The sequence below is a fragment of the Nicotiana tabacum genome, chromosome 7, assembly GCF_000715075.1.
Source record: "Nicotiana tabacum cultivar K326 chromosome 7, ASM71507v2, whole genome shotgun sequence".
In the NCBI taxonomy this organism is placed as follows: Eukaryota; Viridiplantae; Streptophyta; class Magnoliopsida; order Solanales; family Solanaceae; genus Nicotiana; species Nicotiana tabacum.
Window position 1 is genome coordinate 177,759,782 of NC_134086.1, and position 18,076 is coordinate 177,777,857.

Here is an 18,076-nt window from a genome sequence, read left to right on the forward strand (position 1 = left end):
ATATATTTAATATTAAAACCCCTCAAGCAAGTCAAACTAATTTAATTTCTTTGTAAGATTTTAAAATATTATTTCAACACTTTTCTAGAACCTCAATTAAAATTTCAAACGTTTTACTCTGGACAATTGTACTTGTAAAGACAAACTACCTTGTTTTTAGGAGAGAGGGAGTAAATCAACGAACTTCTTTTCTTTTTTTCCTGAATGCATTGGGTATTCAAAATTTACTGGGTTATAAATTCACATTCGTGCATTGATTTGCCCACTAAAAAGGAAAATATTTACTATCAAAAAAAATTTCATTCTCCAAATTCGAATTCTAATTTTTAAAAATTAAGGTGTGCAACCCGATCCCATTTCATATGATACAGTTGCAGGCGTGCAACTCGCTCCCATTTCATATATTACCGTTGCAGTCGTGCAACCCCCTCCCATTTCATATATTACCATTGCAGGGGTGCAACCCGCTCCCATTTTATATATTACCGTTGCAGACGTGCAACCCGCTCCCATTTCATCTATCAACACCATCATAAAAGGATCCCGACAAGGGAACAATAGCAATATAACAACATCCCGGCAAGGGAACAATAATATGACAATAACATTCCGGCAAGGGAACAATAATGATAACAACATCCCGGCAAGGGAACAATAATGATAATCCTCCTATGAAGCGAAATAAACCACAACGGAGTCATAACAATTACAATACAAGACTCACGGGCATGCTTGACACCGACGTATAAATACTCGTCACCATGCCTATACGTCGTACTCCACAGTTAACACGTAACAAATAAGACACGACTCCTAATCCCTCAAGCTAAGGTTAGACCAAACACTTACCTCAAACTTTCACGGCCAACTCAAGCTTCAAACACCGCTTTTTCTTTTGAATTTGGCTCCAAATCAATTGTATCTAGACATAATCGACTTAATAACATCAATAAACGCTAAACAATCCAATTCCAATGCTTAATTATAGATTTCCTATCATTCTTTCCAAAAAGTCAAAAATAGACCCGCTTGATCAAAACACGAGGTTCGGACCAAAACCCGATCACTCATTCACCCACGAACCCGAATATGTAATTAGTTCCAAAATCCGACCCCAAAACGAGGTTTAAATTCCAATTATACAAAAAGCCCTAACTCTACCCAAATCCCTAATTTTTTACCCTTAAGAACATGATTTAGGCCTAAATATCTAATGAGCGTTAATGGAAATTGAAGAAAATGAGTCTAAGATTACATACCTATGGATTTGTGGTGAAGTTCTCTTTCAAAAATCGCCCAATTTGGAGTTTGGAAGAAGAAGTTATGAAATTTGGGTTAAATCCCAAATGTTCTGTTACTGTTTAAAAATCACTGGGCGGGCCTTCATCGCGTTCGCGATAGGCCTGTCGCATTCGCGATGGGTCAGGCCAAGCTGATCATCGCGTTCGCGGAGCTTCAGCTCCTAGAGCCTTCGCGTTCGCGGTCAGATGGTCGCGTTCGCGTAGAACAAATGTGACCTCCCCCCAGGCCTTTAACCTTATGCATCTGCTTGTGCCTGGACGCGTTCGCGAAGGGTACTTCCCCCCATAGCCTCGCATTCGGGTCCCAAGCTCCGCGTTCGCGAAGAACAAACTGGCACCTGAAGAAATTGCCTTACACGTTCGCGAGTGGAACCACGCGAACGCGAAGAACAAACCCTCTGTGCACTTGAGACAACAAAAACCTGCAATTTTTCCTAAGTTTAAAACCCTCCAAAACCCACCCGAGCCCCGGGGGCTCCAAACCAAACATTCATACTAACTCAAAAATATCATATGAACTTATCCGTGCGATCAAATCGCCAAAATAACCTCTTAAACAACGAATTTAGCAGAGAAATTTAAGAAAAATCTCAAAACTTTCAAAGTATCAATCTTCACTACTACGTTTCCGAATTACCTCAAACGACTTCCGTTTCTTACCAAATTTCACTGACTCATCTTAAATCACATATAAGACCTGTACCGGGCTCCGGAACCAAAATACGGGCCCGATACCATCAAGTTTTAAACACATTTCATTTTCAAAAACTCATAAATATTCCAGAAAATAATTTTCTTTAAAAATTCATTTCTCGGGCTTGGGACCTCGAAATTCGATTCCGTGCATGCGCCCAAGTCCCATATTTTTCTACGGACCCTCCGGGACCGTCAAATCACGGGTCTGGGTCCGGGTCCGTTTACCCAAAATGTTGACCGAAGTCAACTTAAATTCATTTTAAAATCAAAATTCATCATTTTTCACAGATTTCCACATAATAGCTTTCCGGCTACGCGCCCGGACTGTGCACGCAAATTGAGATGATGCTGAAAGAGGTTTTTAAAACCTCGAAACACAGAATTTATTTTTAAAACAAGTGATAACCTTTTGGGTCATCAGAATAACCCTAGCTAGCCCTTTTTCCTTTCGGGCGGAACAGATCTACTAATCGATCCCACCATACATGTTGGTGTTAATTAACAAATTTCATTTTGTATATGTAATAAGTAGTGAATACTGCAAGGAGAAAGTGAAATGATATAAGGGGAAAGATGGAAGTAGAAATTTAAATCTTGGCGTGGAGGAATGGTTGGTTAGGTCACGGCTAGGACAATAATTGTTAGGTTGGTGGAAGAATGGTACTACGGATATATAATTGTTTCTTAGTTTCTTCACGCAATTTATATTAGTTTTATAGATACTTTTTTTTTTTCTTATTTATATTATGAATGGAAGAGATAGGTTACCCACTTTTTTCCACTCTTCTTTTCTTCACATCCTCTCACTGCTTATCCATTGCTCCTACCCTTTATTCCACATTCTTTTTATTTTTAATTTAGTGTTCAATATTCGTATTAGAGCCTAACTAAATTTAGATTTGCATCATCCCGTATTGAGATAAGGCGTTTCTTAACAAAAACAAAATGACTATATACCTAAAGCTCGAAATCAAGATTTTTAGTAAGAATAAAGGAACACTTGTCACTCTACCACAATCTTCGTTGGTATGCTTTACCCCACATTCATACAGATGCTAAATACTCTCAATCCTACTTCTGACAATAAATCTTTTTTTTTTTCTCTCTAAAAAGACAAAAGCTTACCAAGTCTATATTTTTAGAAAAAAGAAAGAAAAAAAAAAGCGATGAACAAAAAATGTTATAAGTGAGTTTTCAAAATTCTCTATGTCAAATGAATAAACAAACTTACATAATTTATAAACCAAGTTTCATCGACATGGGGAACCATATACAAGGACAAAGAAAACCCTAATATAAACGAATTAGGCCAATCAAGAAAGAAATCAGTCTCTTGAAGATGTAAAAAATAACGCAACGTTCATATATCTTTTATATCTTAATGTATAAAAATTTATTTTTTAAATCATTAATCTCACTTTTTATGAATAATTTTATAATATCTACCTAAAAATAGTTAAAATTAAAAAAGAACATGTTATAGTAACAAAAAAGTATTGACTAAAAGAGTAAAGAAGTACAACAATAATCAACAAATTCCTCCAAAATGATACTACTAGTATAAATGTCGTAAGGTACACTGCTATACTTCTTTCAATTTAATATAATAATAATAATACTTTCAATTTTACAAATAAGAGAAAATTCGAAAGAACTTAAACTAATAGCTCTTTCTTTCTCAATTCTCTTTTTCTTTTTTACCCAAATGCACAAGGGGCCAAAAGGTAATTCACTTAGTCTCCAAAGTTCTATAGTCCAAAACACCATTAGTCTTTAACCCTAAAAAATCATAACTTGCAATATTACCCATATTATTTTTACTGCAATTGCAATCTTTACTATTTTCTATGCCCAAACTGCATGCAAAACACCTTGGACTCTGTTTCAAATCTTGGTCATTTAAGTAATTTTGCTGATAAGGAGGGCTAATTCTGAGCTCAAGATTTAAGTCAGGACACAGTAATTCTTGAAATTGGCTGCTGTTGCTGCTAATTTCATCTTCTTGGCTAAGTCCAGATAATTCACCTTTAACATTAATCATCTTCTGATCTTCTTCATCTTTAATATTTCGAGCGGTAAAAGAAATTGTTGTAACTTTTGGAGTTGTGTTAGGCTCGTTAACGGGCCTGTGTGTAGTAGGATCAATACCACGACTCAATAGTTTCCTTCTTATGTGTGTATTCCAGTAGTTTTTTATTTCATTATCTGTTCTTCCCGGTAATCTTCCAGCTATAAGTGACCACCTGAAAATTAAGAAGAAGAAGGTAACTAATAAATGCCATGTTACTTCACATTTTAATTAATTGAACTTTAGTGATGAAAGTTAAACAAAATGACAAAAAAACAGTTCCTTATGCTTAGGGGTTGGTCTAAAATAATCCTTAAATATTCATTTGAGCACTTTTAGTCCTTTTCGTTATATTAAAACACAACCCGGCAATTATTTTTCACGGAATTAATTTGAAGAAATGCAAGTACAGTTTAAATTGAAAAATCATCTAGACAAATTTCTCCTGATTTATTTCTTCCAATTATATAATCTATTTTTTTCGAGCACTTTGGATTTTTCTTATAATTTCTTCCGTTTAAACAGCTCACTTGCTTTTCACAAGCGAATTTCATGAATATAATTATCACCTTGTGTTTTAAATCCAACGAAAACAACAAAATGCTTAATCATAATGAACTCCAAGGACTAAAGTTGTCCAAGAATATATTTAAACGACTATTTTAAACCAACCCTCAATTTTAAGGGACGATTTTTGTCATTTTCTCGTAAAAGTTGAAATGTTTAAGCAAAATAAAGACCAAAAAGGGCAGCCCTGGTGCACTAAACTCCCGCTATAGGCGAGATTCGTGGAAGGGTCGGACCACAAGGGTCTATTGTACGCATTCTTACCCTGCATTTCTGCAAGAGGCTTTTTTTCACGGCTCGAACCCGTGACCTATCACATAACATCAACTTTATCACCAAGGCTCCCCTTCAAATTAAGTGAAATGACAAAGACTTACTTGTTACCAAGAAGGCTATGGAGTTTGATAATGAGTTCATCTTCTTCTTCAGTAAAATTACCACGTTTAAGATCAGGCCTCAAGTAATTAATCCATCTAAGACGACAACTTTTACCACACCGTAAAAGTCCAGCAGCTTTAGGAAGAGACCTCCAACAACCTTCACCATGATTTCTAATATAAGCAATTAGCCTTTCATCTTCTTCTTTAGTCCATGCTCCTTTATTTGTATGTGCTTTTTCACAACATGGTGACCTTCCCATGACGGATTTTCCTCTTTTCTTGGCTCTGCTCGCTCGTTTACGCTCCGAACCAGCAAGTAATAATAATTGAAAAATTAAACCAAGAAATTAAAACTCTTTAATTTCTCCTTCTTTTTTTGAAGTAGTATGTAGCAGTAGTAGTAGTAGTATTAAGAAGGTGGAAATTATAATGGAAGTTTTTTTGGCTTTGGTGGTGCTATTGAGAATCAAAGCCGGTTTTTTTGCAGGAATTATATTGTGGTGGGATTTTATAAGCTTTTGACTCCATAAAAAAAAAATTAAAAAAAGTGGGACCCATTGACGTGGGGATGGTAGGGTTGGAAAGGGGAGTGGGGGTGGGGGGGCCAAGTGACCTTATATAATGCTTCTAGATGCGAGTTGGTAAGACAGGTTTGAGAGGAGTGGCTGGTGTCCATTCTTTCTTCTTTTTCTAATGATATAATATCGATTTAAAAAAATATACATTAATAATTTAAAAAAGTGATTGGTGTATTTTATTTGTTGTAATTGATGTTTGCTACAGATCGATGTTGCATGTTTTTGATTATTAAATACCTAACTATATTATGCAGTCTATAGAAATATATGTACGAATTTGTTATAAAATAAAGACTATAAAGTAAAGACAAGTATAGAGAGAAACTGATATATTATTCGAATTCAAACTGATGTACATAATGAACTGAAATCTCTTCTATTTATAGAAGAAAGGAAGTTGTTGTGTAAGCTGCTACTATACCAGATATGAATAATCTTCTACTGAGAGCAATGTTTATCCATAACGGAGTACTGAAAGGATAAGCTTATTATACCCGATATGGATAATCTTCTACCGGGGGTAATGTTTATCCATAACTGGGCACTGAAAGGATAAGCTTATTATACTCGGTATGGATAATCTTCTACCGGGGGTAATGTTTATCCATAACTGGGTACTGAAAGAATAAGCTTATTATACATGGTATGAATAATCTTCTACCGGAGGTAATGTTTATCCATAACCGGGTATCGAAGTGATAAGCTTCTTCAGGAAGCTTATTTCCAATAGAGTACTTAAATAGATAAACATATTTACGGTGGAGTCCCATATGGATAAGCTTCTTCAGGAAGCTTATTTACAACAGAGTACTAAATGAACATCCATAATATAATATATTTATAACACTCTCCCTTGGATGTTCATTAAAAGATAATGTGCCTCATTAAAACCTTACTAGGAAAAACCACGTGGGAAAAAATCCTAGTGAAGGAAAAAGAGTACACATATTTAGTAATACGCATTGCTGGCTGCCTCATTAAAAACCTTATAAGGAAAACTCTGTGGGAAAAACCTTAGTAAGGGAAAAAGAGTACAACGCGCATTTTTCTCCCCCTGAAGAAAACCTTATTTCAAATATTTGAGTCTCCGCATTCCAATCTTGTATACCATATTCTCAAAAATTGATGTTGGTAAAGACAATCTGTTGGATTGTCACTTGAACTAATTTGATGCACACCAATGTCACAATTTTCCTGAAGATCATGTATGTAGAATAATTCTGGTGAAATGTTCTTCGTTCTATCTCCTTTTATAAATCCTCCCTTTAATAGTGTTATGCATGAAATATTGTCTCCGTATAATATTGTGGGTCTTTTATCACATTCCAACCCACATGTTTCTCGAATGAATCACTGATCTCAATCATATGCACTCCCTGTTTGCCGGTTTGAAATCGAGCTTTTTGGGTATCGTATAAATAACCTGCATCTACATTACCAATACGATATGCACCACTTTTGTTAGCATTAGCAAGATAAATAAGTGCACCATCTACACCGAGATAGAGTATTTCAGGACCAAGGAGCTCTTCATCCTCTTCTAGAGGTTGGAACGGATCCTTATTCACTTCAAGTGATTGAATATTCATTGGTGTACTTAATGGGTACACTTTGTCCATGTAAAAGTATTTTTAAGACCCTCTTGGAGCTCTTCCGGAGTTCCAATAAGATTTATGTCACCAACATAAACAGCAAGTGTAACAAATTTTGATGACATTTTCTTTATAAAAATACATGGACAAATAACATAATTTATGTAACTTTCTTTCAGCAAATATTTACTGAGGCGATTATACCACACACGCACATATTGCTTTAAATCGTACAAAGATCTTTATAATTTGATCGAGTACATTTCTCAAGACTTTGAATTATATGTTTCGGGCATTTTCAATCCTTCAAGGATCTTCATATAGATTTAGCCAAATAAGTCATATAGGTTAAGACTTGTATCTAAATGGTATGACATCTTCAAGTATCTGGACTGCTAGTCCGATCCTCACAATCTTTTATAATATTGTGCATTATATTGTATTAAATATATTGTCGACGATCATTTTGTGTTAGTTCCGAAGCGACATAACTTGTGGAGATTTCATCACTTTCTTTATTTTCAGGTACCTGAACTTTTTCGGGAGTTTCATGAAATGTTATGTCGTGGGCTCTTCTAGAGCTTATTCCCTCCTCATTATGATCATTTTGATCATTAGCTCCTACTATTTTTCAAGGATTGTTACCTTTGGAACCGATTGGTCTACCACGCTTCATGCGTACAGTAAACTCTATCCTTCAGGGACTTTAATTTTAATAGGAGCATTTGCAGCTGAAATATGATATTTAATTTTGGATCAGCAAATGCTTCTGGCATTTGACTTGAATTATCGTCTAAGTGAGGATCATGATAATTCGATTCATATAGCATATTTTTCAATTGTTTATTCCATCCCCCAAATGTTAGAAAAACTAACATATATCCCCAATCATCTTTGGGAAACATATCTTTGTGTATTATGGTAGAGAAATTAATCATATACCACAGAACAAAAGATAGTAAAAATATTTGGTTTCTGATCCTAAACCAATTGTGAAGGGAGGACTTATCACATATTGTTGATCTGATGCATACAAGTGCTGCTATATACAATTTAGAAAATCTTAGACCAACACATGAAGCTTTGTTCTCATAAGCAATGGTTTAGCCATTAATAGGAGGTATTCAATGCTAAACCAGCTTGGATATAAACCAGCATTATCAAGATGAACTGTCTTGATTTCATAATCTGAAAATTATGCTCTTAATCGAGAAAAGCAATTCCAAATGCCAAACTGCAGGTTGACAATAATTACATATGTAACCATCTTATATATGCACCTATAAGTGGTTCACATGATAGGTGAACTGGCCCATATTCACCTTTTATATATTTCAGAATCAGGGGTCTTAGTCCAACTTTAGCTGGTATAATCAATTCATTATGAGAACAAGCAACACATGAGAATTCCTGAAGAATCTTCTACTTCTTTAGTATATGCTTATCTGAATTTTCAAATAGCTCATTTAAAAATGGCAAATGAAAACTTCAAGTTTATCATGTCATATGTTATCTCTTAGTAAACTTCTGGTTTACTGTGGCATAAACTTTTGCTTTAGTAAACTTCTGGTTTATTGTGATACATGATATAGTACAAATTAAAGAATAAAGCGGGTAACTTCTCACATACATATTATTTTACCCCCTATGATTGTGGAAACATGAAGATTATCAATCTTCCAATCATTTGTAGTCTCAATATGATAGTCATTTGTATTAGTAAGCTTCAGGTCTACTACAACATATGTTTTGACCATAATCATATAATATGAATGACATATTTGTATATAAGCTCTTCGAGAGCCTTCATTTATTATCCACAATCTAATATTTATCTGGCACTACTGGTGTCATGTATTCTTTAGGCAAACATTTAGCTCTTCAGGAGTTGTTGATACATTTTGTACTATCAAATATTGCTCAGACACTGCTGGTGTCATGAGATAAAATCACAATCAAATAAACAATGTAAAACAATTGTTTAAGCATACAAAAACTCCTCTTCATAATATTTTTCCACTTCAGGAGGCAATTTCAATTGTATTACTTCTTCGGGAGCAAATTTAAAATACGAAATATTGAGTATATATTCTCTCAATTATATTAACTCTTCTGGAGGTGAATTATAATGTATTCACATCAAGAGCGCGTTCATATTTACCCGACTTATTAGTATTGTCATATTCACTTCAGGGAATGGATTAATATTATCAAAAATTCTCATCCTTCAGGAAATCAAACATAATTATCTGAATGCGCATTAATCACATCAAATTGTGATGCCTCAACCTCTTTTAAAATATTTACTACTTCAGGAGCAAATCAAGGCGTGCATTTAATATAGAGAATATTTATATAGCTTATCTTCAATTGTAACCATAGAAAGCCTAAATTATCACTTCTGGTGATCATAGACATATACCACTTCTGGTGGTTAACAAAATATAATTACAATGAGATATATGAAATATAACTACTTCTGGTGGTTGTATATTTCTTGTAAACTCTGCTAGAGTTTAAGTTGATCTAATAATATTATCCATATTCTTCAAAATGACATAAATAAGATATATTATAGTAAACATCATTATCAAATCATATTTTTTTTCTTTATGTACAACAATTACATAACCATACTATCTATTACAAACAACAAAAATTAAAATATTTACATTTCTATAGATTCACCACCGATTATTTGACTTGTTTCTCCTTCTGGGAGTGCAAGGTAATCAGTTACATCCAAATGCATGAAGTCTAAATTATCTTCAGAAATAAAATTTGCTTCAGCATTTTCTCTGTCTTCTTTAGGGAGGCTTGATAAAGCTCAACCAGGTGCTTTGGCGTACGACAGGTACGTGACCAGTGCCCTTTTTCTCCACACCTATAGCATGCATTTTCTGCATTTGGTGCTTGCACCGCTTCATGCTTTTGTTCCTTCCTTTTCCACTGCTGGTGGTGAGGAGTGTGCTTTGGTGCATTATTATTACCATGATTAGAGTTTCTTTTCCGACCACGACTGGGGCCACGACCTTTTCCACGTTTAGCCTGGTGGAAGTTCGTCTCATTCACTTCAGGGAATGGACAAGAACCAGTAGGTCGACTTTCATGATTTTTCATTAATAGCCCATTATGTTGCTCGGCTATAAGAAGATGTGAGATGAGTTCAGAATACTTTTTAAATCCCATCTCTCGATATTGCTGCTGCAGGAGCATATTCGAGGCATAAAAAGTGGTGAAAGTTTTCTCCAACATATCATGATTTGTAATATTATCACCACATAACTTCAATTGGGAAATAATTCTGAACATAACAGAATTATACTCACTGATAGATTTAAAATCTTGTAGCATTAGATGAGTCCAATCATATCGTGCATGTGGAAGAACGACCATCTTCAGGTTGTCATATCTATCTTTCAAATTATTTCACAGTATGACTGGATCTTTAACAATAAGATATTCCATTTTCAGGTCCTCATCAAGGTGATGGCGTAGGAATATCATTGCTTTGGCACGGTCTTGGTTTGATGCCTGATTTTTGTCTTTGATGGTGTCTGCCAGACCCATCGCATCAAGATGAATTTCAGCATCAAGCACCCAAGACATGTAACTTTTGCCCGATATATCCAGGGCTACAAATTCAAGTTTAGAAAGACACATTATTTAGGAAAAGAAAGTTCTTACCTCAAATACTTTCAAAATATTTGCTCGAGATGGCAAAGTCTCGTGCTGATAACGTGTTATAAAATAAAGACTATAAAGTAAAGACAGGTATAGAGAGAAACTGATATATTATTCGAATTCAAACTGATGTACATAATGAACTGAAATCTCTTCTATTTATAGAAGAAAGGAAGCTGTTGTGTAAGCTGCTATTATACCCGATATGGATAATCTTCTACCGGGGGTAATGTTTATCCATAACTGGGTACTGAAAGGATAAGTTTATTATACTCGGTATGGATAATCTTCTACCGGGGGTAATGTTTATCCATAACTGGGTACTGAAAGGATAAGCTTATTATACCCGATATGGATAATCTTCTACCGGGGGTAATGTTTATTCATAACCGGGTATCGAAGTGATAAGCTTCTTCAGGAAGCTTATTTCCAATAGAGTACTTATATAGATAAATATATTTACGGTGGAGTCTCATATGGATAAGCTTCTTCAGGAAGCTTATTTACAACGGAGTACTAAATAAACATCCATAATATAATATATTTATAACAGAATTTAACTTTTGTGAACGGTACAAAAAATTACACTATAAAATTATCTAAAAGATAACTATACATGACTGTGTATAAAAGTGAAATATGCAATCTGAAAAAAGAATATAATCTACCAATAACATATTAAAATACATTAATAATATAAAAATTATTTGCATTATCAGCAGGGGCGAAGGTACATAGCCCTAAGGTTGGTCAATTGATCACCCTTTGTCGAAAAATTACACTGTATATATACGTAAAATATTAAATTTTAATGGTATATAACATATATTAAACACCCTTTATCGGGAATTTTTTTTTACTTATTTCAAGTTTGAACACCCTAAATGAAATTCCTGACTTCGCGACTGATTATCAGTATATATAAGATAAAGCATAACTGGTATACTATTGCTAAAGGATATCCAACAAAAGAAAATGGAAAAAAATGGACTAAAAAGTGGAGTTGATTAACAAAAGGTAAACTTTAGGTAGGTGCAAAGTGAGGTATTAAGGATCCAGTAAATTTAGGACAAAGAAGAGTCTTGTGATCTAATCTCACTTCTTAATTTTTTGAATTTTTTTTGGGTTTGTCACTAAAACTCTGAACCACATCTTAAAATAATTTAGCTAACTACAATTCAAAATCTTCCCAACCAAATGGACGACATGTACCCGACACTTTTCTTGCAGACTACTAATTTAGAAAATAATAATAGTATCATTAGCGCTCTTGTTTAAACTAACAACCTTAATTAGATTTGCGGTGTTCTACAGAAAATGTCTTAACAACTGGTCAAAGTTAAACCAATTTTGTAAATATATATATACATGATTATGTAGATTTAACTATTTAAGTTATATACACAGACAATATAAAGATAATTTTAAATAGTATTATTGACTTTTATTAGGTTAATTACCTTATAAGTAAGCTTATTGTGTAAATATTTTTGACACCATCATTGTATAGAACTTATAAAACATATTTCTATTTTTTATTTTATTTTAGTAATACAGTTAGACCTCTCTATACCAGCATCTATATAAAAATCATTCCTTATAAAAGTTTTAAAAAAAAATTGGAATCGATTTTTATGTTATGTTATAATATATGTCCTTTATAACACCACTTCACTATAGCAGCGAAAAAATAATATTAGAACGAACAAACGAGGCTGTTATAGAGAGGTTTGACCAGTGATGGATGTACATGGACACTTATGGGTGCTTGAGCACCCATTACTTTTAACCAGATTTAATAAATTTGCATTAGGCAATTATAAAAATAGTTAGATAAATTTAGAGTGAGCACCCACAACTAAACTTTTTTTTCCTCTTCTTTCGAATTTTTTATCGGCAAACACCCATCATTTTAAAATTCTGGATCTGCCAGTGGGTTTGACTGTACTCTATAAGATGCAAAAGGAAAAGAGTGGCAGTGAAAACTGACTGTAATTCTCTTGGTTTTTTAAAAAAAATATTTTAGCTAGGTTTCTGGTTAGTTGTAGTGGGCATTAGGTGAAGAATTGTTCAGTCCTTTAGGCTTACATATTTTTGTTGTACAAGTAAGATGGTGTGGTGAGGAGTTTTTCTGTATTCTAGTGGTTCTCCAGCATGTAAGAAAAGGTAAAATTGGTGTATATTGTTAGAGTTTCTAGAAGAGATGGAGGTTGGAGAATAATGGAAGAAAAAAAAAGAGAAACATTAGGAAATTATGGAAAAATGGATGTGGGGTGTGATTGTAGTTTTATATGGGTTTTGGTTCACCTTCCACTTCTCTCTCTTTTTGTTTGTTTCATTATTAAAGAGAGAAGGGGAGTGTTGGCGTGACGGGTAAAATTGTTGTCATGTTACCAGGAGGTCACGGATTTGAGTCATGGGTTGTAGAAATACAGGCAGCGTAAGGTTACGTGCATAGACCCTTATGGTCCAGTCCTTCTCAGGACCTCACGCATAGCGGGAGCTTAGTGCACCGGACTTCCCCTTTATTGAGAGAGAGAGAGAGAGATCTCGTATTCCACAAGCCTTGTGGTTCAAGATAATTTAGGCAACAAAGTAGGGTTGCATATGGTAAGGTTGATTCATCTTTTTGTTTGCTAAGGGAAGTTAAGTTGGAAAGATTGGAAAAAAAAATAATCTTAGCATAAGATAATACTCCATTATATTTTGTAAAGGATGTATAATTTATGCAGTGTTTGGTTGCTTTTATAAAACAGAGTTCACATTTTATGTGTTGATTGTGTATAATTTTTTACACTATCAGATTAAGTTGGCTTATAATAACAAGTCTATTATAGTAAGGTGAAAAAATAGAATATTTAATTATGATCGATCAAACTAAGTCGATGGGATAAAAGTTTTTTATATTGTCATTACATATAACTTATATCCATAAAAATAGTCATGCATCATTATATGTAACGTTTGATTGACAATATTAAATATTACTTACATTAAATTATATGAGAATTTATGTATTATTTTACACGGGATATAATAAGAAAAAAGCATATGAATATTAACAATACAAAAATTCAAATGTTTAAAGAAAAAATATGCTTTACATAACTAATGCATGCATAAAATTTTCTTACAATAGCATAATAATTCCTTTATTGTGTAACTAATTCCTGCATTATCATCCTGCGTAACTAACACGAACCAAACGACTAGTTATGATTTGCAGAGCAATTTTACTGTTTTTTACCCACCACCAAAAAACCTTATCTTATTTTCCTCTTTTTCTCCCGAAAACAACTGTGATAACAACTTGTGCCTACAACAACAACAACAACAATCTAGTATAATTCTATTAGTGGGGTATGGGGAGGGTAATGTATACGCAAACCTTACCCCTACCCTGGATAGAGAGACTGTTTCCAATAGACCCCGGCATCCTTCCCTCCAAGAATTCCCTACCTTGCTCTTGAGGTGACTCGAACTCACAATCTCTTAGTTGAAAGTGGACGGTAAGAATCTCTTAGTTGAAAGTGGACGGTGCTTACCATAAGAGCAACCGACTTGATAACAACTTGTGCCTATGGTTCAGGATATACTGAAATCTATCAATTTGGCTTTGATGACTCGAACGAGATTTGTCCACTTGTATAATTTCATGTGTGTGTGTTTACCTACCTTTTGTCAACTTTTTGCATTCTCTTGTGTCACGTCCAAAAAAATAGCTCCCCACCCTCTAAAATTTTGATGTTGAACTACGGCACGGTTTTGGATTTTATTGCCACACGTAATTCTTCATTTTATCACATCCTAAAAACCAACCTTATAAGCTTATCCATTACCTTCTCCAACATGTTTGGCCTCCCTCTTAATATTACTACCACCACGAAAGTGTTTAAATATCACACTCCATCCTTATCTTTTAGTCCGACTCAATGGTTGAGCTAATTGTTTGGGAGGGATTCAATTGAATTCTTTCGTGAAAAACTGTGCTGTGGAATAGGGATGGGAAACAGTCGGGTCGAATATGGGCGGATAAAATATGGGTAATGTAAAAAACGGATAAATTATTCGACCTAACTCATATTTAATATGGATAAAAAGGTGTTAACCAACGGATAATATAAATATCCATATTATCCATGGCTTCTTGAGTATACGGATAATATAAATATCCATATAAATATCATCACTTTTGGGAGAATTCCTATCTCCCAAACTTGAGGAACCCCAAAATATTGGTAGATTTTTTGCAAAAATAATAAAAAGCTTATCTCTTTATAGTTTTGATGAATTCAAAATTATAATTTAGTAAAAGAAATATTATATTATTTAATAAAAAAATTATATTACAGTGCACACTGGGTTGTTGTTGTTGTTGTAATAAAAAAATTAATCAAATATTACAATAGAAAAGAATGTACGGAAAGAGGGGGAAATATTAGGATATTTATTTTTTAATTCAATTAAATATAATAAAAGGTACATAAATAATACTCAAAAATATTATGATAAATTTAGAAAATTAAAGAATTTTGAACATTATAATATAAGTTTAAAAAAATAAAAATATTCTTAGAGTAAGAAAATATATATCTATGTTATATTAAAAGAAAAATAGTGACAAAATATTTGGACAATTGACAAGTTAATAAAAAGTCACATTAGTAAAAATGAATAGTACTTATAAGTACTTGCTAATTTAATAAAGAATAAAATAAGGACCAAACAATTTATTTGATTACCATATAATGCGTATCCTTTAATTTTAGATAGATTTTGTTATATTTACGCACACTGCATTAAAAATAAAATAGCAATTAAATTTTATTAAAACAATATGATATATCATATGATAATTTCATTAGACTAATACTCTTTCAAAATATTCGCTCATCGTGCGGGTTCTAACACTGGTGTAAAAATTAAACTCATTAGTTATTCATTGGTTATCCATTTTCTAAGTGGATAATATAATTTTTATCCATATTTGAGCCGTTTTTAAAAAGTTCATTATCAACCCGTTTTTCAATGAATAGTATGGGTGAATAACTATTTTTTTTAACCTTATGCCACCACTACTGTAGAAATAGGATAAAAATAGAATTGCTATATGTATATAAATTGTTTTTCTTTTTTGAAATGGTAACAAGATTCATTAAAATAGATCTCAATTTGTATATAAATTATTGAATTCCCTTAACATAGAAATATTTTAAAAATATAATGACAAAGGTGATTTGAAAATTACTTTATGTATACATGTTAATTAGAATCTCAATTGTGACATTTTTTGTGCATTTAATTATCATGTCCCACACACACCGGCCACTAAAATGAGTTAGGTTTTTTTAGAGACCTACTCAATATGAAACCCCACCTATGTTACTCTTTCCTCACAAATGGGAACCAAAACACCAGTCTTGAGATATCCGAATATAATATCTATATTTATAAACGAGGGCAGAAGTTCAAGGAAAAAATAAGAAATGTAGTGACATAGAGGTTGTTAGTTCAGTGTAATTCACTTTCACCTTCAACTGATAGGTTACAAGTATGAGTAGCGCCTAGCGGTACATAAGTTTGAGAATATTATTCCGATCCCTTTTTGAGTATAAAAACTAGGAAGAAAAAAGGGGAGATAAATTATTGGAGAGGATTAAAACATAATCATGATATAGAGTAAAAACTATATACTATAAGTTAAATCCATAAAAAAAGAAAAATAATTGGTACATTACAACAGGCTTAAAACATAATAATAATAATAATAATAATAATAATAATAATAATAATAATAATAATAGTAATAATAATGATATAATTAGAATAAAAGGTGAAAAATGTAATAAAAGGAAAATGGTTGGTGCATTAGCTATAACATGTTAAAATATAATGATAGTGTAAGAAAATTTTGACATGATCAGTATATATTAGTTAGATCCATAATGAAAGGGAAATGATTCCGTCAGTATAGTAGCCATTGATAGTATAAAAAGAAAAATTTGTATTGTCGGCATATATAGGCAGGGGCGAAGGTAGAGTATCACATATTAGACGGACCTAGTAACTCTTGCTAGACCATGTAATTGTATTAGGAAATTCATTAAATGTATATAAATATTTAATTGCGAACTTAATACGAGTTGCGTACATCCTATCTTCCCCAGACCTCACTTGTGGGAATATACTGGAATGTTGTTGTCGTCGTTGTTGTTGAACCTAAGATGAGATATGAATTTGTATATAACAAGTTCGTAACCCATAAACTTCATATCCTGATCACTCTAGCTATGTTATCCTTGTATATAAGTTAAATTCATAACGAAAGGGAGATAGTAGGTAATGGGTAGGCGATATTATTATGGGAAGAATAAGGTGAGAACTCAACTCATGGGCTCGTGGAGATCATGTGCTTAGGTATACAGAAGAAGACTTGTGGGACTGTCCTAAAACACCATTGTTTACCTACCTCTTTAGTCTCTATTTCTCTTCCCATGTGACATCCCCTGCCTTTGCTATTCTTGGGTCTCTGTCACTGTCCCACGTTTGCTGTTTGGTAGATAAAGCTTCAGTAACTGCTGCCTCCTCATTCAAATTATTGATAGAAACACCTCTCTATGTGGGATATAACATATACACATTCGGAGCTTTCCTTTGTAATATTAAATGTGTTTGAAAAGGATTAAATCAGTGAGAATTTATATGACGGACTACAAATAATTTGAGCTTCAAACATAGTTAATTTAGTGATAGATATTTTATGGAATCGCACCAAGGGCGGATGTAGTCTTCTACAGGTTCATCTGAACCCATAACTTTCGACACGGAGTATAAATATATGTAAAAATCTATTGAAATCACAACAAATATTAAATCTTTAAAAGCTGAATTCATACATTTAAATTTTGGATTTACCTCTCATCGTACCCAAAAAGAGATCCAGCCGAGGGCTGTCCCTTCATACTCTCTTTTCCCAGATATGAAACTTGAGTCACGGAAGCTTTTTTGGCTCTGCCTGACCCACTCATCTTAAGCATCTGGGCTTCAAAAGGAAAACTCTCAATGGTAGTTTGGTGGCCTATTTTCAGTAGGGGGCTTAAGTCTTTTGATTAAAGTAAGAGTTGCGAGAGAGTGAAACATACCGTCCCACCATAGTTTTGGGATTAGTGTTAATAGTCAATAAAGTTGAAACAAAATACAGTACCGCACA

The 18,076-nt window shown here is 33.3% G+C and overlaps 1 protein-coding gene across 1 annotated transcript; it reads right to left on the bottom strand.

Annotated features, from left to right (window-relative positions):
* Positions 1–3,533: 3,533 nt before the first annotated feature.
* LOC107829396 (MYB-like transcription factor 4) lies at positions 3,534–5,418 on the bottom strand. The gene is made up of 2 exons (XM_016656867.2): positions 5,010–5,418; positions 3,534–4,240 (listed from the first exon to the last, which is right to left on the bottom strand). The coding sequence occupies exons 1-2, from the start codon at positions 5,270–5,272 to the stop codon at positions 3,727–3,729; spliced, it is 777 nt and encodes a 258-aa protein (XP_016512353.1). The 5' UTR covers positions 5,273–5,418; the 3' UTR covers positions 3,534–3,726.
* Between the last annotated feature and the right edge of the window lie 12,658 nt (positions 5,419–18,076).